At 39.1% G+C, this 24112-nt stretch overlaps 2 protein-coding genes across 4 annotated transcripts in view; one reads left to right on the plus strand and one right to left on the minus strand.

Annotated features, from left to right (window-relative positions):
• Positions 1–14993, plus strand: part of LOC116829118 (pinopsin-like) — a 111301-nt gene extending 96308 nt beyond the window's left edge. Inside the window, exon 4 of the mRNA XM_032787745.1 lies at positions 14659–14993. Coding sequence (XP_032643636.1) covers positions 14659–14901 — 243 coding nt within the window. The 3' untranslated portion in view covers positions 14902–14993. The remainder of the gene's footprint in view (positions 1–14658) is intronic.
• The window catches only part of ST6GAL2 (ST6 beta-galactoside alpha-2,6-sialyltransferase 2), a 266985-nt gene continuing 251552 nt past the window's right edge, over positions 8680–24112 (minus strand). For 2 of the 3 annotated variants that reach the window (XM_075061314.1, XM_032787744.2), the window contains one exon: positions 8680–12636. In XM_075061314.1, the coding sequence (XP_074917415.1) occupies positions 12368–12636 (269 nt within the window). In that variant the 3' untranslated portion in view covers positions 8680–12367. Of the gene's footprint in view, positions 12637–21219; positions 21682–24112 lie in introns of those variants that run through there. The other variant, XM_075061323.1, reaches the window with a different exon arrangement.

The following is a 24112-nucleotide window of genomic DNA, read 5'->3' on the forward strand; positions in this document are numbered from 1 at the left end:
TTAAATCGGTTTAATGCTGCTAAAATCAGTTTAAATGCGTAGTGTAGACCAGGCCTCAGAATCAATGGCCTGTCCTCTTCATTATTTACCACTCCCACAATTTTGTGTCATCTGATAACTTTATCAGTGATGATTTTATGTTTTCTTCCAGCTAATTGATAAAAAAGTTAAATAGCATAAGGCCAAGAATCAATCTCCGTGTGCCATGTTAATTTTATATTCTAGTTTTTTAATCAAGATTTTGAGCAGAAGCATGTCTAATGCCTTACAGAAGTCTATATATACTACATCAACACTATTACATTTATCAACCAAATTTTTAATCTCGTAAAAAAAGATATAAAGTAAGTTTGATTGGATCTATTTTCCATAAAGCCATGTTGATTTGCATTTATTTATTATAATACCCTGCTTTAATTCTTTACTAATCTAAACCCTTATCAGCCACTCCATTATCTTGCCCAAGTATCAATGTCAGGTTGACAGGCCTTTAACTACCTGGATCATCCTATTTACCCTTTTTAAAAATTGGCATAAAATTAACTTTCTTTCAGTCTTCTGGAATTTCCCCAGTGTTCCACAACTTCTTGAAAATAACCATCAACAGTCCAGCAAGCTCCTTTTAAAACTCTTGGATTATTCATGCAAAATACGTACACATGACCCCAGATCCAAGTCCTACTTACCACAAGAAGTTCTTGGTCTACTCCCTAAACAAAAATTATCAAATCCAGACAGGATCCTGCTGGGATAAAAGTAACCACCTCAGTATGAGGAATGTCTGCTACCATCTGTTATGATGAAATTTGGACTAATTACCAAACAAGAGATCCTGAAAGTTCTAAGGAATGTCCAGCATCACCACCTGTAAAACAGAACTAGCTCTTCATGGCTGCTAAAGTCTAGTAAAGAACTTCTGACTTCCATTAATAAATTAGATCATCAGTGCCTTTTTCAAATAAGACAAACTACCAGCCATTCTACAGCATACAGTAGTTCAGTTGACTCTGATGAAATCTACACAGGACATCTACACCAGTTACCTCCCTTTCCTTGCAATGTCATCAGAAAGGTAGTGGTTCACCTTCTGCAGCCATCATCACTGAGCACAGAGTGGGTTAAGACATGTTGTCTTTCCTGATGGGTCTCAACTTTCTGCTGAAATCCTGGATAGCTCCACATCACTGCATTTACTCTGATCTACCTGATAAAAGCAAATAGTGCTCAAGTGATCCCAGGCTCTGTCAGGCCAAGCATGTGAGGAGCTGAGGACCTTCAACTCCCAATGAAGTCAACCTGAGTGGACAATGTTCAGCACCTCCCAGGAGGCCCTCAGCCCACCATGCAGACAGCTGATGAGTGCAGGTCCCCTGCAGACTAAGGGAAATGGAATTTTCACATATGAGCTAAAGGGCCTACTCTGTGACTAGTGCCAAAGCTGTAGAAATCCACAAGATTTTGGATTCTCAATAGTTGACCAGCAGGTTTGCAGGTTAAGCCCCACACAATAAGATAAGATCACCACGTATCACCTTATGAAACAATGGAATTTAAATAATAAATCAAAAATGTAGGACTGGAAGTGACCTCAGTAGGTCATTAGTCCAGTCCTCTGCACCAGGGCAAGACTAAGTATTGTCTAGACCATCCCTGACAGGTGTTTGTCTAACTTGCTTTTTAAAACCTCCAATGATGGAGATTCTATAACATCCCTAGGAAAATTGTTGCAGTGCTTAACTACCTTTTCAGTTAGAAAGTTTTTCCTAATGTCTAACCTAAATCTCCCTTGCTGCAATTTAAGTCCATTGCTGCTTGTCGTGACCTCAGCAGCTAAGGAAAACACTTTATCACCCTCCTCTTTATAACAACATTTCACATACTTGAAGACTGTTATCACGTCCTCCCTCAGTCTTCTCTTATCCAGACTAAACAAACCTATTTTTTTCAATCTTTCTTTGTAAGTCATGTTCTCTAGACTTTTTGATCATGTTTGTTGTTTTACTCTGAACTTTCTCTAGTTTGTCCACATCTTTCCAGAATTGTGATGCCCAGAACTAGACACAATATTCCAGCTGAATAGAGTGGAAGAATTACTTCATGTGTCTTGCTGTTTACAACACTCCTGATAATACATTTCAGAATAATGCTCACTTTTTTGCAACAGTGTTACATTCTTAACTCATATTTAGTTTGTGATCCACTATAACTCCCAGATCCTTTTGCAGTACTCTTTCCTACTCATTTCCCATTTTGTAAGTGTACAATTGATTATTCCTTCCTAAATGAAGTACTTCGCATGTCCTTATTGAATTTCATCCTGTTTATTTCAGACCATTTCTCCAGTTTGTCAAGACCATTTTGAATTCCAGTCATGTCCTCCAAAGTGCTTGCACTCCCTCCCAGCTTGGAAAACTTTATAAGTATACTCTCTTTGCCATTATCCAAATAATTTATGAAAATATTAAATAGAACCAGACCCACTGTATACGCCCTTCTTATAGTAGATTCGTCTAGGCTATATTTCTTGTTTCCTTACGAGAAAGTCATGTGAGAGTATCAAAAGCCTTACTAAACTCAAGATATATCACATCTACTGCTTTCCCCCTATCCATAAGGCCTGTTACCCTGTCAAAGAAAGTTATTAGGTTGGTTTGACATGATTTGTTCTTGGCAAATCCATGTTGACAGTTACTTATCACCTTATTACTTAGGTGCTTACAAATTGATTACTTGCTCCAATATCTTTCTGAGTACCAAAGTTAAGTTGCCTGGTCTATCATTCGCTGGGTTCTCCCTATTCCCCTTTTGCTAGGTACTGTATTTGCCGTTTCTCCAGCCTGTGGGATCTCTCCTGTCCTCCACAAGTTCTCAAAGATAATTGCTAATGGCTCAGAGATCTCTTCAGCCAGTTCTTTTTGTATTCTAGGATGTATTTCATCAGGCCCTGCCAACTTGAAGACATCCAACTTGTCTACATCATTCTCAACGTGTTCTTTTCCTGTCTTAGCCTCAGATCCCATTTATACAGCTGTTCGCTATGTTAGTCATTCAATCCCTGCTTTTTTGGTAAAAACTGAAACAAAAAAAGTCATTTAGCACTTTGGCCACTGCTGCATTTTCTGTTATTGTCCTTCCCTCCTCACTGAGTAATGAGCTTATCCAGTCCTTGGTCTTTCTCTTGTTTCTCATGTATTTGTAAAATGTTTTCTTTTTACCCTTTATGTCCCTAACTAATTTAATCTTATTTGTTGCCTTGGCCTTTCTAATTTTGTCCCTATGTGCTTGTGTTGGGCTTTATATTCATTCTTCATCATTTGACTTTGTTTCCATTTTTGGTAGGACTTTTTTTTTGAGTTTCAGGTCATTCAAGATCTCCTGATTAAGCCAGGGTAATCTCTTACCATAATTCCTATCTTTCCTACCCATTGGGATAGTTTGCTCTTGCAACCTTAATAATGTCTCTTTAAAAAAATGCCAACTCTTCTGAACTCTTTTTTCCTTAGACTTGCTTCCCATGGGAGCTCACCCTACCAGTTCTCTGAATCTACTGAAGTCTGTCTTTTTGAAGTTTATTGTTTTTATTTTGCTGTTTTCCCTCTTACCATTACTTGGGATCGTGGACTCTTATCATTTTATGATCACTTTCACCCAAGCTGCCTTTCACCCTCAAATTCTCAACCAGTTCCTCCCAGTTTGTCAGAATCAAATCTAGAATAGCCTTTCCCCGAGTTGCTTTCTCCACCTTCTGTACCTTCTGTAATAAAAAATGGTCTCCAATGCATTTCAATAACTTGTTGGATAATCTGTGCCCTTCTGTATTATTTTCCCAACAGATATCTGGGTAGTTGAAGTCCCCCATCACCACTGAATCCTATTTAAAAAAAGCCCCATCCACTTATTTTTCCTGGTTAGGTGGTCTGTATTAGATTCTGACATCACTTTAATTTTAACCCCTTTTATTCTTTTCCAGAGATTTTCAACAGTTCTGCCTCTCACTTCTATCTCAACCTCAGGGCAAGTTTATACATAAGACATCTTCTCACTTTTCCCCCTGCCTGTTCTTCCTGAATAAGCTGTATCCTTCTATGCCAATATTCCAGGCATGTGAATTATCCCATCAAGTTAAAATCTGTGATGCCAGTTATGTCATAATTGTGATCATTTACTAGTTCTTCCTGTTTGTTTCCCATACTTCTTGCATTAGTATACAGACATCTAATATGTTTGTTAGATTTCACCTATATATTCCCTCGTCTCCTTTGTCCCAGCTGTGATTGCCCATGTTCCCCCCACCATATTCCAATCCTTCACCAAAGTCTCCATGTTTTGGACAGTCCTATGGGCTTTTGTCTCCTGCCCCTGTCAAACCTAGTTTAAAGCCTGCCTCACTCTGTTAATCACCTGAAGATACTCTTACCCTTTCTTGATAGATGGACTCCATCTCTGCTCAGCAGCAATTCTTGTCTGAACAGCATCCCATGGTCAAGGAAGCTGAAGCCCTCCTGGCAACACCATCCTCGCAGCCAGACATTCACCTCCAGGATGTATCTGTCTCTGTCTGGGCCCTTACCTTTGACTGGAAGGATTGATGAGACCACCACCGGCTCTCCTAACTCCCTCACCCTTACTCCCAGAGCCCTGTAGTCACTTCTGGTCTGCTCAGGGACAGACCTCGCAGTACCATTAGTGCCCAGGTGGATTAGCAGGATCGGAGTCAGAGGGCCAGAGATGATCCTCAACAATCCTTCCATAAGATCTCAAATATGGGCCTCTGGCAGGCAGCACACCTCTTGGGATGCCAGGTGAGGTCAGCAGCTCGATGCTTCTGCCTCCCTTAGAAGGGAGTCACTGGCCATTTCCGCTTGGCAGTAGTGGTCAGGATCCTTCCAGCTGTGGGGGTACATGGCTTCTGCTTCTCCACCTCTGGGGGAGATTCCTCATCCGACATGGCCAGGGCAGCATACCATTTTTTATTTCTATGCATGGTGGGTTGGGAGCAGGTGTGGAGCACTGCCTGCTGCCAGAAGTTGCCACCAGCCAGTTTTCTCCCTGTGAAGGAGCCATTTCCTCCTTCCCTGGTGGTACTACTGCAGTCCATTCTAGCTGGAATGCTTCCTCAACCTTCATGTTTTCAGTGAATTCCTCATGTGTACGGAGGCTCCTTAGCCTAGCCACTTCCTCCTGTAGCTCTCCCACCTGTTTCCTAAGAGATTCCACCAGCAGACACCTTTCATCAGGCCGGCTCCAGGCACCAGCCCAGCAAGCAGCTGCTTGGGGTGGCCAGTGGCGAGGGGCAGCACGTCCGGGTCTTCAGCGGCAATTCGGTGGCGGGTTCCTCACTCCCTCTCGGGGCAAAGGGCCAGCCACCGAATTGCCGCCGAAGACTGAAGCGACGGCGGTAGAGCTGCAGATTGCAATCACAGCTTTTTTTTTTTTTTTTTTTTGCTGCTTGAGGCAGCAAAAACCCTGGAGCCGGCCCTGCCTTTCACACTGGATGGTCTCCCCAGCCTGGGGAAATGCAGGCCACAGTCTCTGCAAATCCACACCAGGACTTGGGTAGCGGCATCCATGGTCAGGTTCTCTGTCTGGACACAGGTAGAGGAGCCAGGAGCAGTGTTGGCACTGGCATCACAGCTGTTCCAAACCCTGCTGATTTTATTCTTTCCCCTTCTACAAACTCCTTCTCAAACTCCCCTGTGTGCTATCCTGTTCACTTAGCATAGGCCATTCTCTCCTAAGTCAGACTTGCCCCCTCATTAACACACTGGCAGGGTAACCATAGGGATGATCAAGGGCGATGAAGGATCAGAGGACAGGAGGCTAGAGCCTCGCTAGTGCCTGCTCAGGTAGCAGCGAGTAAACCCCTGGCCCTGACTCCAACTGTCCCCTTACACACAACTCCTAACAAGCCACACTGTAAATTTTAAGCAAGCCAAAAGAAAAACCAACCAGACAAACAAGCTTGCCCACTCACCCCAAGAATTAGTGCTCACTTCTTCTTCAGCAGGGAATCTCCCCCTCCAATGCCTCCTATTTGCTAGGTTCATTTTACCATGAAGAATGCAGTGATCTTGTGAAAAAATACAGGTAAAAAACACAAGTCAAGTTAACCTGAAGGGCCTGAAAGGGGAAGCCTTCTTCAAATCAAGTTTTTCAAAAGAATATTTTGTTCTGTTCAGCCCTTAGCTATCAGAGTATAATTAAACAAAAAAGGCCTCTTAACTTACTTTCATGTTGTGTGGTAAGTGTAAATGACTACGTTTCCTTTCTGAAAAAGTGAAATTGGCTAGGTTCCACATGTGCACACTCCTCTCAAGTACATGGTATAATAAAAGGTGGGATTCTGACTTTGTAATGGCTTTGTGGTTATCTTAACAACAATCCAACATCTACCACACTTCTGTTTAACTGACTTCCTCACAACTTGACCATGCCTAGTAAATAGGAACTTTCTGAGATGCAAAAAATACAGGCTATCTAGATTAGTCCACCTCTCTAAATTAGGGGCCTGAGCCAAAGCTCTTTACGAGCTGAAAGACTCCCATAGATTTCAATGGGCTTTGGCTCAGGCCACTGGTGGGTGCACAATGTTGTATTTTATCCCCTAAGTGTCTGTGCAGTTATGTTTTCCCTTTTGTAGTTCATTCTTCATTTTTAAATTATGGTCTGTGTAAAAAAATTTTTGTTTTACTAACTTTAGGACATGATTTCTTGAGAAGGCAAAACTTTCACTTCAACAGAAATTTGCCAACATTCTGAATAGAGCATCTAGTTACTAGAGTGCAGCCTTTTCTTAGGACTTGTCTAAGCAGAGAAATTGACCAGCACAGCTACAGTGAAATAAACTGTTCTATAGCTATGCTAGCATAATGGCTCCTGAGGATGCTCTAGTCTATCATAACAGTGACTTGATTCTGAAATAATAATTCCACTAGAGAGATGCCAGCCAACTTCCCTGTGTACACAAGCCCTTGGTGTCTGTGTATTCTCCCTATTCTTGTCACTGAATGAAGTCTGTCCACAGTCATCCCACATCCTTTTATTGATCAGTGGTTTATAGCAACCATTTAGTCCATAATCCCTTTTACTGCTCTGTATCCCAATCCACTTACATTGTATGTTTTCCATTTTTAATAAAACAAGCTACTTGTCAGCCTCTACTTCTATTTCAATTCAAGATCTTGGTCTCCTCACTATGTAGAGCTGACCAGTAACATCCTCATTTCATGTCACGTGCAATTTCATCCATTCAAGTTAAGGACCAGTGCTGCTAAATAAATGAAAACAAATGTTTTATTTACAGCAAAAATCTGTACACTGTGCATACATAAAAATATACAAAATCAAAATAGAAAATAGAAAAGTGTTAAAATGTATACAAACACTGTTTAAAAATGTGACTCCTGTAAAATCTCAAGATTTAATTTGTTGAAGAGTACACATTCATTTAAAAAAATCATACAAAATAATTCTCAAAGCTATTAAAAAATTACACAGTCTTCCATATTTGAATAGTTCAATGACTACATTTCACAGAGGATGAGATGATATGGATACATGAAAGACTTCTACACAGCTGATATTTCAAGAACAAAACTCTGGATTTGATTGCCAAGTTGAAGAGAAGAAATTCAGAGTGTCAAAATTCATTTAATTAAATAAGCCTGTGAGAGGCATGCCCAGACATGGGCTACTTTAAAGTTCAAACAGTTAAATCAGGTATCCTCTTCACACTGGAGAGGATAGCATTCAGGAAATCTGTATATGTTCTCTAGTGACATTTCACAATCTGCTTCAAAAAACAAATCTAGCATATCTATGGATTGTAGACGAAGGGAAAGAACTCAAAGTGACACTTTCACAGACAACACATTTAACATTACTTTCATCGTAAGTTTGTATCAGTGTCTGAATAGCATTTCCCGGTTTATGAGAGCATTAGTGAAGAGGGAGACCAACACAAAAGCAACCATGTACGGCCTTGTCTAGACACAATTTGAGCACCCATTTAATTCAAACTGTTCCTAAACAGATTGAGTTAAATCTGTGCAACCTCTTAACATGGCACTCACGGTTAAAAATGAACTATTTCAATTTTGCTTCATTTGGCAAGAAATTGATGCAAACAGAATTAAGAAGGAATTCTTAATCTGAAACAAAAGAATGTCAACACCAATAGGTTGCACTGATTTAGCTAAATATTTGAGCTTAGCATGTAGACCAGCCCCATGTGTGTAGATCAATATAATTATACATTGACCACAAACAAATCTGTTACATTGGTGTAACTTCACTAACAGTTACACTGGCACTAAACAGTGTAACCATGTGGAGAATGAGGGCCATGGAAGCCTTGGAACCACAGAAACAATGGAATATCGGGAACATTTTCCCCCTTAAAAATGTGTGGCTCAAAATGAGTCAAAACTTTCATAATTTCTCTGGAATTAACAGAAGAATACCTTGATTTAACCATCTAAAGGCATCATGCATAAAGCACTATAGCCACCACATGTTGAAAAAGCTGCATAATTCACAGTGGAAAACACAGCAAACCGAAAGTAACATAAGTTCGGCAGATTTACCCAAGCTTTGTGGGTGTTTTTTTTTTCCTAAGTGCAGCCGTCTCACCTCTTAATCATACACCATCAGTGCACAACAACTCGGCTTTTGTAACTCTAGAGGCATACAAGGGGGATGAGTCTAACTTGAGCATTTGTGTCATTATGTTTCAGGAGCGCGTAGGCCTTGCCCAGGCAAATCTCCCACTCACTTCAAGTGCGAGTTACATACATATAAGGGTGACAAGATCGCACCCTAAAATACTGATGAAGGATTTGGATGGGGAAATGTATTACACGTCACTTATGTATATATAAAACATCAGTCATCAGTTACCATTATTAAAAAGCTATCCAGATGTCTATTGAACACCTAATACACATTCATCCACTCTTTTAAATGCAACTGAATTGTATGGATTTTTGATACACAATTTCTACTCTCAAAAGTTTAAAACAAAAAACACACACACACCCAAAAAGTTCAGTGGCCTCCCGTAAAAGCAAAGAATGTCAAAGCTCAGGAGGGAGGCAGCATGCAGGGAGGGAAGGCTGGTGAAAGCAGTTCTATAGCTCTCTTCATGTTGCCCTTTGCTTCCCCCTGCTGGCCTCCTGTCATCCAGAAGTAAAACTGCAGCTGAATTCTCAGTTAGCAAATCAGACTCAGCTGAACTTGTACTGAATTTTTTTTTTTTTTTTTAAATAAGATAGAAGGAGTGGGAGGAGAAAAATCTTAAATTGTCAAGATGCCTGCGTTTGTAGAACAATGAGATATCACAGGGGAAACGAGGATTTGGAAGCTATCTTAAGGCCCTCTCTTCTTGGGATGATTTAGACCCTGTGCTTCCCACTGGCCTCCTTTTGGGGAAGAGGCTGGTGCACTTAGCACAGCTAAGCTAGGGCGTGAAGATATAACACCCATATGGGTGGTGAATTAAAATATACACAGGGATAGAATTAGGACAGATGACAGGGTGTATGAAAGAGCCACACCAATTTAAATAATTATATAATCCAGGGAAAGGTGAATGTTTCTTGGCATTTGCACATGGCCAAGAAAGATTTTCTGCTCAGGTGCCTTGAGTGTGCACTATTACTACACAAAAAAGGATGTGCATGTAAGATTAGCGTATAAAATACATTTCATGAATGTGTCCCCAGTTCTGTGTGAGAACTTTAAAAGGTGGCACTTCATTTAAACAGGAGTGCTAAGAACACTGCCTCACACTTCTCTTTACGGGACTCTTTAGAGTCCATAGGGCTGCGTACAAGCTGCATCATGATGACAGACTATCTAGAGTGTAATACAACGCAATCCTATTGTTATGAACAACTGTGAGTATTGCTAGTTAGCTTTTTTTAATTCCCGATGCAAACAAGAGTTGAGTTTCGCATGGGCAAATGAGTGGGAAACTGGCATGCTATTTTGTGGAGTCTGAGATACTTCTGCATATGGCACAGTGACTTACTCATTTGTATTGGAAATATGATCAACTCTATTTATTGAAAGATGTAGAAGCTAATCCAATTTGAACCTGGCACATGGAAAACCCTGATCTGATACTAAGATCACTGTATGAAAAAGTGCCACTCTGCCCATGCAGAAAAAATCCCATTTAATGTGTTTCACAAAGGTGAATGAAGTGAAACAAATATAGGGGAAAAGTATTTTTTTCCTGTGTAGGTTATATAGCACTACTAAGACTGGATACTGTTAAGAACAAAAACAGACATAAAATATTATTATAAAGTGTTTTCCAAAATCAGTATATAATGCATCCAGATACTAAGGCTGAAATTAATGAAAGCTGTCCATTTGGCAGTATGAAAAAATGCATTATGAACATACCTATCCAATCAACACAAGGTTATCTGGATCACATGAACACACTTGCTGGCAGGTAGGAAGAATTTTAGAAGGACTGCAAAGCCCGAGATAATGACAACTTGCAAAAAGACGGTGAAGTGTGTGCAGTAAACTAATTCTGCTCTTATGGGGGGAAAAACAGCAGGAAAGGTTGGATGGGAGAATTACAAAATTCTTCTGATTTATATTTATATCAGTGGTTTTCAATCTGTGGTGGATGGACCCCTGGGGTCCACAGACTAAGTCTAAGATTTCCAAAGGGGTCCACACCTCCAGTAGAAATTTTTTAGGGGATCCAAAAAAGAAAGAAAGATTGAAAATCACTGATTTTTAAAAAGAAAGATGACAGAAAATACATTAACATGGTTTTCTCCATCGCCAGCTATCTCTCAGTAGCCAATAGCAAAATATGCTTTTCCCCTCCACTGTTTTAATAACAGTGTTTCTACCAGCCAATCACCTTTTTGCTGAATGGATATGGACAGGATATGTATGATTTCTTGTACGTAATCGCTCCTGCTGAATTTTGCTCACTGCAAAACCAAATTTTAAAAAGCAAACAAGAACATTAACCTCCCTCCAGCCTGAAACTGAACTCTTGTCAGAGAAAACATTTTAAATGCATTAACATCCCGGTGGATTTTAGAAGTGGTTTAGAGAATATCCATGCTGTGTTTTTACAATGAAATTATGAGATTGTCTCAGTGTGTAAGCCATAGTAAGATTGTTGAAGGCTTTACCATGTCTCCAGGATACAGACTTCATAATTCTGAATTAAAAAATACTGACATCCTGTCTTTCCTCACAAAAACAAAACACAAAATGCCGTGCTTTTTAAAAAAAGCAATAATAAATTAATTGAACTTAGCTTACAACAAAATAGGCAAACAACTAATTTCTGAAATCTCCCCATCCAAAATGCTTATTTCCTTGGAAAAGGCAGACCTACATTTTTTGAATAATGTCCTTGTAAGAAATCTGTTTTTTACAGCTCGCTTTCAAATGTATGTGTGCAAGCAGAGCACATTGTCTCCATTCCCCTGGAGTGTATATCTACATATGTGCACAGAGGGGAAAACTGCCCCCAGGCAGAAAGCCCATGCACCATTTCAGTCTCACCTATGCCCTCTTGCTGGTCTTCTGCTCACGCTGAATGAGGGCAGAATGAGTGCTTTCTGAAGAAAGAAGATTCTCTTCTCTTCACCCTTTGCCTGAATGCAGCATCTGCATGGACCATGACAGATATGTGCAGTCATACTATCTTTATTTAAATAACCTGGCTGTGTGTACAGTAATATCCATTTAAAAGTGAGTAAATATCACTTGTTAATTTCTGGCTGCACAAACTACCTTAATACAATGACTAGCTATTGGGCCTGATTCTCATTTAGGAAGGTCCCTTTACATTGGTCATTTACATTCACTTTAAAGCCTGTTTACCTTGTCAAATGGAGTAAAGGGACCTTTGTATAAATGAGAATCGGGCTCATTATACGCACAGCGTGCCCAGTTCAAAACCATGATTATTTTATTTTGAGAGTGGAGGAATGTGAAAATCCTGTGATATGATGAGAAATCATCCATCTCTCAGCAGACAGCTCTGTGTTAAGTTTTTGTTTTTTTTTTTAAGTGCGGGATCTAGTACATGTGGCGCCTGTACCTCTGATGTTTTCTGACAGGTCATGCCCACAACAATACATTGTATTTCTACTTAACAGTGCCTTTGCACCTTTCACCAGCGAAGCTTTTTTTCTTTAACTATTTGCAAAGCAGTTATACATACTCAGGCTTAGGAAGGAAGAAAATCTCATGCCTGCTACTTAATTACAGTTTATAGACTCAAGACTAGGTTGGTCTAAGATACATTTTCAAGTATTCCTTTGTTGTTTATAGTACGACAGTAGTACCTTATTGCACATTGTTTCTGAACGATTCACTTTTACAAGTGTGGGAAGTAATTCGGTCCCTGGCACTTTACAGACCTGAACCCTGGCAAGATTACTTTCCCCTTCCGATACAGATCATCCTGCAAACCTTTGTTCATCCTCTGCACCAGCAGTTTCTCATACAGTAGTGGATGGTAAGCCCCTAAGGTACAAGCGGCATCATAGTATAGTTCATGGTAGTGACAAAGGTCAGTTTGTCGGACTGAAGGGATGTATTCATACACGTGCACTTCGTTACACATGGACATCATGATGAGGATCCCTGAAATGAAATTTAAAGACAAAAATATAGCTATTTCACCTCCTTAGAATTTTTCTGCAATCCTGTGATCTGCTGTCTTTCACCACTGCACTTCAAAATGCTTTATTGTACTTCATTTAAAAATATTCAAATGCAATAGAACAGTTGCCCCTTTACACTGTTATATAAAGACCATGATCTCTTGCAGTGTTGATAGGATAGGACAGCAGGCTTATGAAACCCATAAAAGCCCTTTTAAACCCTGGACTACCATCTCCACCCTGCTCAATTCACCGAAGGGATTGCCCCTCCAAAATCATGGAACTAACCCAGGCATGTGCTACACCTTACTATTTAAATCACATCATTTTTCATCATTACCCCTTTAATGCATTCCCTTATTTGTGTGTTGTCTATTTATATAGTTCTTTAGCAATACAGACCTTATCTTTATATCCATCTGATGCACCTAGCACACTAGATAGTGTGTAAATTATATAACCACCCCCACCACCCCCCAAGGTACTTCTTGGATACCCATCATCTTCATATCTAAACTCTGAACAAAATTATGTAAAGGCATAGAAACTTAGAGTCTTCTCCCTTCTCTTCTTCCTGGTTTCAGATGTTTATCTGTGCCCTGAGCCTGTAAACATTTAAGCACATGCTTAACTTTAAAGACGTGACTAGTCCCATTGACTTCAGTTTAGTTTTAGGAAGTCATTGGTATGGGAAAAGCTGGATTGTCCAGCATTCACCCAGATTCTTCCCACCATTTTGACAACTTCTGGTCTTGATGCTATTATTCAGTGGTGAGGTTAGAATACTAACATGTTCCTAATAGCATTTCTTACTTCCAGTTTCATAAGTGGTGTCTTTCTTAGAGTGGGTTTGAGCCAGTTGCTCTTCATCCATCTGCTGGCTTCTTTCAAAGCATTGAGACATTTTGGAGACACAGAAATCGCATAAGTGGACAAAGTGATATAGCAGGCTGTCATCCGTGTATTGGTAGCACTAGAGTCTGTGTCCTCACAGATCTCTCCAAAGAATTCTATATAAATGCTTAGGAGGATGGGATTCTATGCGATGGGTGCATAGATGAGGACAAGCAGGTGCCCACTGTGACACTCTGGGATTTGTCCAGCATAATGCAGACCCATTTTCTCTGGCTTAGTCTCGTATGTATAATCAGCTGTGTTCAAGATTTCTAAGACATCCACCAATATCAGCACAGAGATTCACTTCCTGTTTAAAGCTAGGAAACGGTTACCTCCACTGTGCCAGGCATTGTCGTCTCTATCCCACGTCCATGCATGGGACTATCCTGGTTCATTGAATGAGAATGTTGTCTCTCATAGCAGGGCTACATTAGAAATGACACTGTCCAACTTTTGGTGTTGCTAATTAGAAGTTAGATAATAGGCTTTCCCATTAGAAAGTTTTGGAATTAGAGAGCCACAAAGGGGTTGAGAGCTAAATCCCATGATTTAAAAATCAATCAACATTAAAAAAATTAATTTACTACTAAAATTAAGCAAAACAACTGTTTAAAATGTAGTTTGCAGCATTAAAACTCAGATTTCCAATGCTTATTAATTCAAAAGCAGATTCTTTTCATCCTGCCCTGCCTCATCAGATAATCACGGTGCTGGCTTCCGTTCTTTTCTAAGTCACTTTAAAACAATGTATTTGTAATTAACTCTTCTTTTATCATTTGATGCAGTGATTAGAACATGTTTTCGATTATACTTAAGTTTTTCTTTTACATTAGATGGAATTTATGACCCTAAAGAGTAACAATATTAATCCAAAAGGAAAGATGCCCAAACATATGTGAAATTTACTGTTTCACCTACAAGCAACAAAGAATGTGAGTGAGAAATCTGGAGTGAGAAATGATGAATTACAAACTGACAAAAATTACAAGCCTAATCATTCAGAATGAATCCATAACTCCAGCCTGCAACTAGAGATGCATTGAATTTTCAATTTGTCTAGCAGCTATGTTTAAAAAAGAATCCCTGATTTGATTTTGTTTTTCAGTTTTACAAATGCTTTCTTCTACTTTTCCACTGCTACCATCCTTCGGCTGCTGATGGAGAATCCATATGTCAGTCTAAGGTAACCATAATCCAGCTGAATCAGAAAGTGGGCAGTGGAGTCACATGTAATAATCAAGAACTTCCCGAAACGGATGAGAAAGTGCCCTGTCTGCTGAGCCCAGAGTCAAGCTTGGAGCCTGCTTCAGAAGACACGCCACAGATGTTAAAGGAGAATTCTCTCTGATGACTAGTCACACACCTTAACCAGTGTATGCTGTTATATTGCCACACTACCCAGTTTACTTTAACATTCCTGAAGGAAATTGCTATTTGTGGAATAGGAAAAAAAAATATGAGAACAAAAATAGGCTTCTGTTCCTATTCATTAATAGCAACTAAGATTGAAAGTCACAGAAGAAACGGTTTGATATGGCAGTTTTAAAACAATACAGGTGACCTTCCAGATATAAGTTAATTATTTAATAGAGAACTGAAAAGCAGTAAAGTTAAATCTTTATAATCTGATGAGCAATGTCTCCAAGAGTCAATCTATATTAAGGACATATCTGTCATCTTCTTTCTCCTTTTGCCAGTAAATTTTTCCCTACTAGGAAATTGGTCTCCTGTACTTATAAAAGTGAGTGATGAAGATTCCGCCCCTTCCCTTAGGACAAAGCGTAAAAAACTCAAAGATTTTCCTGATAGTCACCCTATTTTCCCTTTCTTAATTTCATTCAACTTCTCCTAGTTAAATCCCTTTAGCCTGAAACATTAATCTCCATCCTTAGCATTTACAACAATCCCACATTTGCATGTGGCTACTCACTGGTATTCTGCACCCTGCCTGGCTAATACTATTTATTTCCAGGCGCAGTTCAATTTTTTTAAGTGGTTGATGACCCAGGTATCAGACAATGTCTTTCTTCCAGTGCTTATTGCAACTCTTACAGTCTGGCAGGGCATGCTTGCTGTCTGTCTGTTCCAGGGGTTGAACTCTCCAGGACCAGCAGCCAGACATTTACTACAGGGCCTAAAGTAGATTGGGGGAAAAAAAGAGGGAAAGTGCTTCCTGTACCAGCCAAGGAATAAGGGAGGTGTGGGAAGCGCCTATGGTTAAAAGCTCCCTCTTCCCTCACCCATGGCTTGGATGAAGGAGTGGGAGGCACACTTTGCCCTTCTTCCACTTTTCCTACTGTTTGTGTTCCAGGTACCTTTTCCCTCATCTAACAAGCCTCAATTTTGTAAGATTTACATGAGCAGTGATGAAATATTTTACTGAATTCACATCTACTAATTTAATTCTGTTCCAAACTGGAGTCAGTGCGTCAAGTTTGCACTGATCGATTGATTGATGTAAACCTATGCTACTTACTGCTCACACAGTTACTGCCATTATCCTTTATCGGCCAGATTTGCAAACTGTGATCTATATATGAACGCTATCACTTGTGCAAGCAAATAATCAAATTTACACATGCAAACACCATTTCTTGCATACATCAAGCACGTCTGTTCTGCATGTGATAAATATCTCATTTGGGCACACAAATGGTAGGGCAGGAAAAATCAGTTCTGTAAATGATTGCTTGCAAAATTGCATGCACTCAAATACGGGGTGGGTCAAGATACCTTTTGGAATCTTGAGTAGATATTTAAAGCATTTCCTCTATGCTTATTCCATTATTAAGACATTTTAGAAAGAATTCCACCACTTTTCCAGTGTCCTTCTGGCTCCAATAGCAGTTGATTTAAAGACTAGAAGGAACAATACTGTGATTCATTCTGGTGAGCATACATGCAAAGCTTAACAGAAGGGACAAATATTAGTTACTTTTAACATTTAAACAGAGTCTTTAAAAATGTGCTGCAAACAAAGAACAATAAAAACTACAATAAAGTAATCAGTGATGTTCTTTTAATTGGATAGTGTCTCGTACACAGTACTTTACGGTTCAATGCATCTCACCAACCTTATTTAGGGAGAAGATTAAGTCACTGGAGAGTACATACTGGCAAGGAAAATATACTATATGACTGAATAGCTCTTTTCCATCTGTAACTTCTGATTCCATTAACAAAACTGACAGCATAAACCCTGCCAAGAAATCCTAATAATCTAGTAAAACATCTTTTAAAGCTAGCAATAAAAACTATAAAACAAATACAATTCTAAATTAGAGATGACACTCCATTCTTTCCTCACACAGCTGTAAAAAAGGGCACAAACAGGAAAGTTAACCTCTTCATTCTGCATAAGCATGACTAGACATCCTAGGTTTATTTAAAAGCTTTTAGCGCCTTTATTTTTTTTAATTTTATATTTAAAACAGTTTCCCATTCGAAGAACAAACCCGTCTTATAGATAACCTAGGACTAAGTTTGGAAAAGCATTAAATAGAAGGAAAATACTAGGAATCTAAAACAAATAATAGAAATTAGAAATGCAAAGAAGTAGGACATTTAGACCAGCCCCCTGCCAATATCAAGATTTTTTCCCTACAGTGCATTTTCTAATGCTCTGTACTTTCTGCTCTTTAGAAGTTCCTAGCAATAGGGCTACTAACATTTATCTGGGGAGAGCATTCCACAGCCTAGTAAATCTCACAGTCAAGCCTCCCTTTCTTAATTTCCTTAGTTCTCTTATATCCTTTTGCACCATTCTATTTATTTCCATTTTCCTTAGTGTTGATGACCTTCAAATGGAAAGTTTATATCATCTGGCCCCAGCTATTTAGTTGTTGTTGTGCCAATCTACATTTATTTTAATTTTTCCTCACAATTTAATTACTTCATCCTTTGAGCATGTTGAGTGGTCTTCTCAAGCCCCCTTGAAACTGTTAGTAGCTTGGCACTGAGGTACCCAGAAATGAACCCTGTATTTCAGATGAGCAATAACTTAACAATGAGGCCTACTCCTCTACGTACTAGTTCTAAGGAAATTGGGGAAGCTCTACCAGGTGATTCATTTAAAAATTAGGCTAGACAGATTGCTCAAGAATATACAGTGGGGATCCACCCAGAATCAACAAGTGGACAGAAAAAAACGATTTATAGGCCTTTTCCAGGTCTGATGTCTATAATAAACTATTTTTGAGCTCTCAGAGCTTAAACATAACATCTATTTTTAATAAGGAAAAAAAAGAGAGTGTGGAAATTACAAAGAACAATTTTACCTGACCTTAAATGTGGCAAGAATAACTGGTGAGGCTACAGTATTACCATACATGCAAAAAGGGAACTGAAAAGATTTCCCTATAAGCCAAAACTAGTCTTTGCTAATGCCCTACCTCTTTTTTTATGGTCCAAAAACCATATTTAGATTACAACAGCTGTAAAATAGGAAATTTAAAAAACAGTTTTGCCTACATACAGAAAAATTTAGAAAAGTTGCTGTATAGACTACAGTTCAGGAGTGTGACTTATGTGTATTCTGGAGATAAGCTACTGTGGGGGAAAATATGATTAGCACTAAAAATATTCATTTGAAAAGAGTTTTTAGAATATATATTATTCAAATGAAATTATCAGGTTATCAAGCTTGCTGACCAGCTGTTTCTTTATTATAATATTACAGTTTTGGACACTAATAAAAAATTAAATATTTCAAAATGCTCAATAGGATATATTAGCTTACCTTCCATTTAATAGCAGTATAATTTTAGAAGATTAGATTTGGCTTAAATTGAGTCTAAATGGCACAACTAAACTCTTGGGATTTTGCAATCTGTGCTGCTGAAAATATTTAAACAGAATTAAATGAAAAGTGTTACGTTATTTGTATGATTCTAATCAAAAGGAGAAAATGTGTTAATTTGATTTTGGTAATTTTAATAATTCAAGAGGTTTTCAATGTCCAACATGCATCTTTTGCACAGTACAACTGTGCTTTGTGGTTAGCAAATTAATTTTAAAAACATTTTTCCTAGTTTGTAAATATATAAAATATAATTTAATATACCTGAGTATAACAGATGACATATAAAAGCATCTGACGTAAGGAATCTAATTCAAATATTAACCAAGACTTCAGCTCAGCTTCTGATTTAGCAAAACTGTTTAATTATTTACAATGAAGAAATACAGATATAGGATTTGATTTTCAGAAGGGCTGGGCACTCATAACTTCTGTTAAGAGCTGTGGATGTTCAGTAACTCTCAAAAATGAGGCCCATAGGTGTTCACTTCTTTAAGAAGTCAGCATTAAAGAGATCTTAACAAGCTTATGTGTGAGAGAGTGAACAAAGTCACATATATGTAATATGATAACCACATACATATAATCTGATTATCACACACTCAGTATATGCCACTTTTTTCCCACGCATCACAGTAGCAGCCACAGAACTAAGTTTAACAACGTAACTATTTTGAATTAAACTATTTTGTTTAATAAAGTACATGAAGGTTTTATGAACATTGGGCATAATGAAAATACAGTTTTCTGCACATTTGTCTGCATATGTACACTGTGTGTTTGTCATTCTTTGACAAATTAAATTAAAAGTGACAGATTCTCAGGTGGATGCTACTGACTCCATCAAATTTAACAAACAAAAGCAAGAATAGAGGCAATGGTAAATGCTGTAGCTGCGCTATCTTTGCGGTGTATCCCTAGAAATACTACAAAACACGTGTATGTATGAAATTTACTTTTTATTGGTGTTCAGGAATGCTGGATGCAGAAGTATTGGTTCATGTTTTTAATAGGGGGCCATATGATGCCACAGATATGCGCATGGATTGAAGGCAGTATGTTACCCACAGTTCTGTGGGTTCAATAGACTTTTTAAATGAAGAAAAGTGCTGTGTTCATTTTCAAGAGAAGGTTATTTCATGTCTGTTTGGTCAATTAAAGATGACAAATATTAACCACAAGAGAACACTACTTGAATTTACAGAAAATCAACACTAATTAAAGAATTTAAATGGCATTTGTGTCTAGACATAAGCAGTAATATACCCATGTTTGATGTAGATTTCTGCAACGTGTAGTTTGATTAGAAATCAATGTTACTGTGAACACAAAAAGTTGCACCGTTTATCAATAACTATAATGTATTCTGTAAATTCATAGATATGAAAATGCTAAACAATACTACTGTGTGCTGTTAAGTGTTTTATTCAAGGTCAAATGACATGCTGGAGTATTAAAGAAACCCACCACACAGAATGAAAAGATGAGAAGTGATAGATAATGCCTGGAATGCTATCTGAAATGAGTTTACTCTCTTCTCTGTGTATACTAGGAAGCTGAAGCTTCTTAAATATTTGAGCGTTTTCTACCTGCGTGATAATATATCTGAAAAGGGTAACCAATACACCAGTCCAATTTTGTTTTTTAGCAACTAGTTACCAGATTACTAGCTAAATCAAGGTAACAATAACACAGGCAAATGGTTTTAAAACAACTAATATGTTTAACATTATCATTGTTTTCAAATTATGCAAACATTCTTTTTAAGCCTAGGTAGAGATCAGCAGCATTCTTCTTGTCAACATGCCATTTGAAATGGTTTTATATCCGTGTCCTGAATGAAAACAATCTGATAATGTACCAGTGTTATGATTTGCTTGCTTGTGTTGTCATCCTGAGTTACGCATGCAATGGATGTTGAATATAGTGTTATCAAGAATCCTTAATGCCTACATGTTGTTTTGAACTGTTACGGTGAACTGTAAATCCTGAAACAAGAATTTCTTTTTCCATAATAAAATACATATTTAGTTACTGTTTGTATTTTCTTAAAACCCAGCTGTCTTTGAATTTTGCTCTATCTACTTCATTTCCTTTCTTACACCTACTCTGGATAAAGTCCTATTAACTAGAAGCTGTGATACTGTTTAATAGGTGAAGTAGGTGTTCTTTAGCACACAGGTTACTATAAGCACTGACATTTTACTACTACCACCGCAATGCAAATCAGGCAGATATGCAACTGTGTATGGCTCTGTATTCACAGCCATATGAACCCATTCTGTGGATTGGCTATAATTCCCATGTACCATGTCATATGGAAGTGTGACTATACATGCGTGAAGGGTCATGAAAGGTTCTAGAAGCAAGAGAGGTATATTCCCCTTCTACATACTCCAGATGTAGCCAGGGTGATTCAACACCCGATGCCATCTTGCTGTGAAAGGCAGAATTCCTATTCACAGCAACAAAACGGAGTGTGTGCACAGAAGATGAGCGACAGCGAGCCACGGTATTAAAGGGAAGATGCCATTACAGCATTAGCCAATTAAATGTCACAGATCCAATGGCCAAGGCTGCTGGTGCAGATCCCTCAGGCACATGGTGGCTGGAGCACACCAGCTGACACAAGAATCCCTTACACTAGGCAGCTGCTGAAGAGAATGGTTGCCTCCATACAATGATACACTGCCAGCCAAAGGCACATCCTTTCCATGTTCTAAACTGGAAGCTGTACCAACAACAATCTTTAGCACACAAGGGTGAGACCACAGAAAGGCAAATGCCTCCTGTAAAGTGGCTTAACACTATATATATACATAGCAGTGCTTCAATTAGTTAAAAAAGCAGTGGTATTCATTCCAAAGATCGCCTGCCTCCTTCACAAACACCATAAGGAAGATCCCCACCCCTCATCTGTTCAGTGCCCTTTCTGCTACTGGCAAGGATACAATTGTGTGCTGTAAATGAAACACACCATTTTTCTAAACGAGGTGTGCTTACTTTGTCTGTACTTCCATTTGCTTATTCCTCTTTTGTTATCTTTCCATTTACTCATTCCTCTTCTTCCCTCTCACTCTTTTTCATTCCAACTGTTTTTTTTCTCTCTAGTGATGCACCTTTGTCATAGCCTTGTGCCGTCTCAAGCCCAAACTGGCACCTCTGTCTGCTTGCATGCTGTTGTAGGTGTCACGCTCTACGTTCTCTCTCTTTTGCTCTCTCTTTAGTGTCTCACTTTTCACTCAGAATAGCTTCATCTTTTGTGGTTCTTATAATGTGCAGTATCCAATGAATGCAACTTTCATCCCAGTAATATGTCTCATTTCATGGCTGAAAATTAAAAGACACTACTGGAGTGGTGCTGAAATCATGTGTTCTTATATTATCATGATAAAACAAAATATTGGATAGCTGTTCACTTAGTGAGTACCATCTACCTCAATGAGGCAAAGGGTGTGTAATTTCCTAATTTTTATTAAAAAAAAACCAATGGAAAAAAACCCAGAAATTTCACCATGTAGCATCATAGCCACACCCACATGCTCATCAGCAGAGTTGGAACCTTCAGATCCATCACACAGACCTTTGCTGTTTGAGTTCACAGAATAAATGATAGCAATAGTAGGTTATTGTCATCTATGTGGACCAGCACTAGAGTAGGATGGGCTACTTGCCAGTGAGTTTCACAGAAATTTGCTGACAATACAGGAATCTTGGGTTCCATTACAGGAAGTGGCGCGGGCCGAGGGATGTGCTGGCTGCCACTTCGAGCAGCTCCCATTGGCCTGGAGCAGCGAACTGCAACCAGTGGGAGCTGCGATCGGCCGAACCTGCGGAACGACAGGTAAACAAACCATCCCGCCCCGCCAGGGGCTTTCCCTACACAAGCGGCAGACCAGCTTTGAGAACCACTGCTCTACACTGCCTGGGTGCCAGCCGGGGGGAGGGGGGGGTCACTGAGAGCCCAAGAGATGCAAGCTTCCGCCTCTCCATTCCAGTACTCAGCTGCACCCTGCCCAGAGAAGTTAAAAGTAGCCATTTACAGTTAAAATCTGACTTCAGCCCACTACCCCTGGGATGTGGCATGCACAGTCTGGTCAGCACTGGGAGCTGTGAGAGGCCTGAACATGCTCAGTGAGGACAGAATCTTGGTGATATTAACTGTTAAGTTCTAGAAAGTCTCTGCTGAGCATGTGCAAACTGTGATTTTTTCCCATAGGCTTATAACCTGGCCAAGTTTGAGCAGATTTTCATGAGGACAGTAAAGCCCTAACACAAAGGCCACTCCTCTGCCAAATTTCAAATCCCTGCTCCACAACATGGGAGTGCTAGAGCATTTCCAAAGGAAAGGTCACCAGAATTTTTGTTTAATGTAAAAAAAGGAAAGTATTTTCTACTAGTCTTGTTGTCAGAAATAGCTGAACAGTTTTGGCTTAAGTTTTCCAAAACAATTTAGCCTGTCATGGAAAATTTCAGCCCAGATCGTTTAAATTTAGCAAAGTTATCAACATCTGAAAACAGAGCTTTATTATGGGAAGTGTTGGGTAACCTTAATACTAGGCGGTGGTACAAGGAAGGCTGCAGAGCTCCTGAGGGCTCCATACCATGGATGTCCTTTTACCCAGGTCTTGGCTCACAGTATGCACCCTTTGCAAAGTATGAAATATGGACAATACAGAGCAAGTTGTTATTGCACTAGTAACATCACTAAAGATTTCTATCTTGACTATTGTGCTAGGAAGGTTTTCAAGCACGGAGAGCTCGGCTGGCAAAAGGGCCACTTAGCGACCTTAACAATATGTGGGTGGGTCTATCCTTCTGTACAGCGTGGTCAGCTGGAATTTCTCTCTCTGCATTCCCGGACTATTTTCAGTTGGATGCCCCTTTCTCAGTATACAATAAATAGCTGGAAACTTGGTGAATCACCCACAATAGGAGAATATCCAGAATATATGTGTTAAGCAGGAGAGTGACATTCCCCCATTCCTTTGTTTAGTTGGATACAGATTCTTATAACCATGTTAAGCAGTACTTTGCTCCAGAAGTAATCCCAAGGACTTCAAAAGGACTTCGATGAGTTAACATACTAAACAATGTGAGTATGAATGACAGAATCTGTCCCTTTAGGAGAATATATAAGTGACAAGGGCTATGCATCTGTTTTAATTGTAGGGCTGCAAATCTTGATTTAGAAAAAAAGTCATTCTAATAAACTGATTTTATGCATGCTTATTTTGGTTCAAGTTATAAGAGCAGACTTTAGATTAAAAGGAAATAGGTCTCTCTACCTGTGGAAAGTCATATGTGCATTTTAGGCTACTATAAACAACAGGATCTTTCTTAATTTGATTTCTTAATCTTATGTTCTTATGCTCTTATGCTCTGCAATAGTATGGATGTCAATTTTAGCTCTCTCTTGGAACTGGATAAATTCATGGTGGTTAAGGCCATAAATGGCTATTAGCCAGGATGGGTAAAGAATGGTGTCCCTAGTCTCTGTTCATCAGAAGATGGAGATGGATGACCGGAGAGAGATCACTTGATCATTGCCTGTTAGGTCCACTCCCTCTGGGGCACCTGGCATTGGCCACTGTCGGTAGACAGATACTGGGCTAGATGGACTTTTGGTCTGAGCTGGTACGGCCGCTCTTATGTTCTTATGATGTTTTCGTGATAATGAGATTGTGCTAAGATAGTATGGGCATTTAATAAATCATTTCCTAGATATTGTTAAAATAAGTTACTGTTATATTTTATGATA

Source organism: Chelonoidis abingdonii, chromosome 1, assembly GCF_003597395.2.
Source record: "Chelonoidis abingdonii isolate Lonesome George chromosome 1, CheloAbing_2.0, whole genome shotgun sequence".
Lineage (NCBI taxonomy): Eukaryota > Metazoa > Chordata > Testudines > Testudinidae > Chelonoidis > Chelonoidis abingdonii.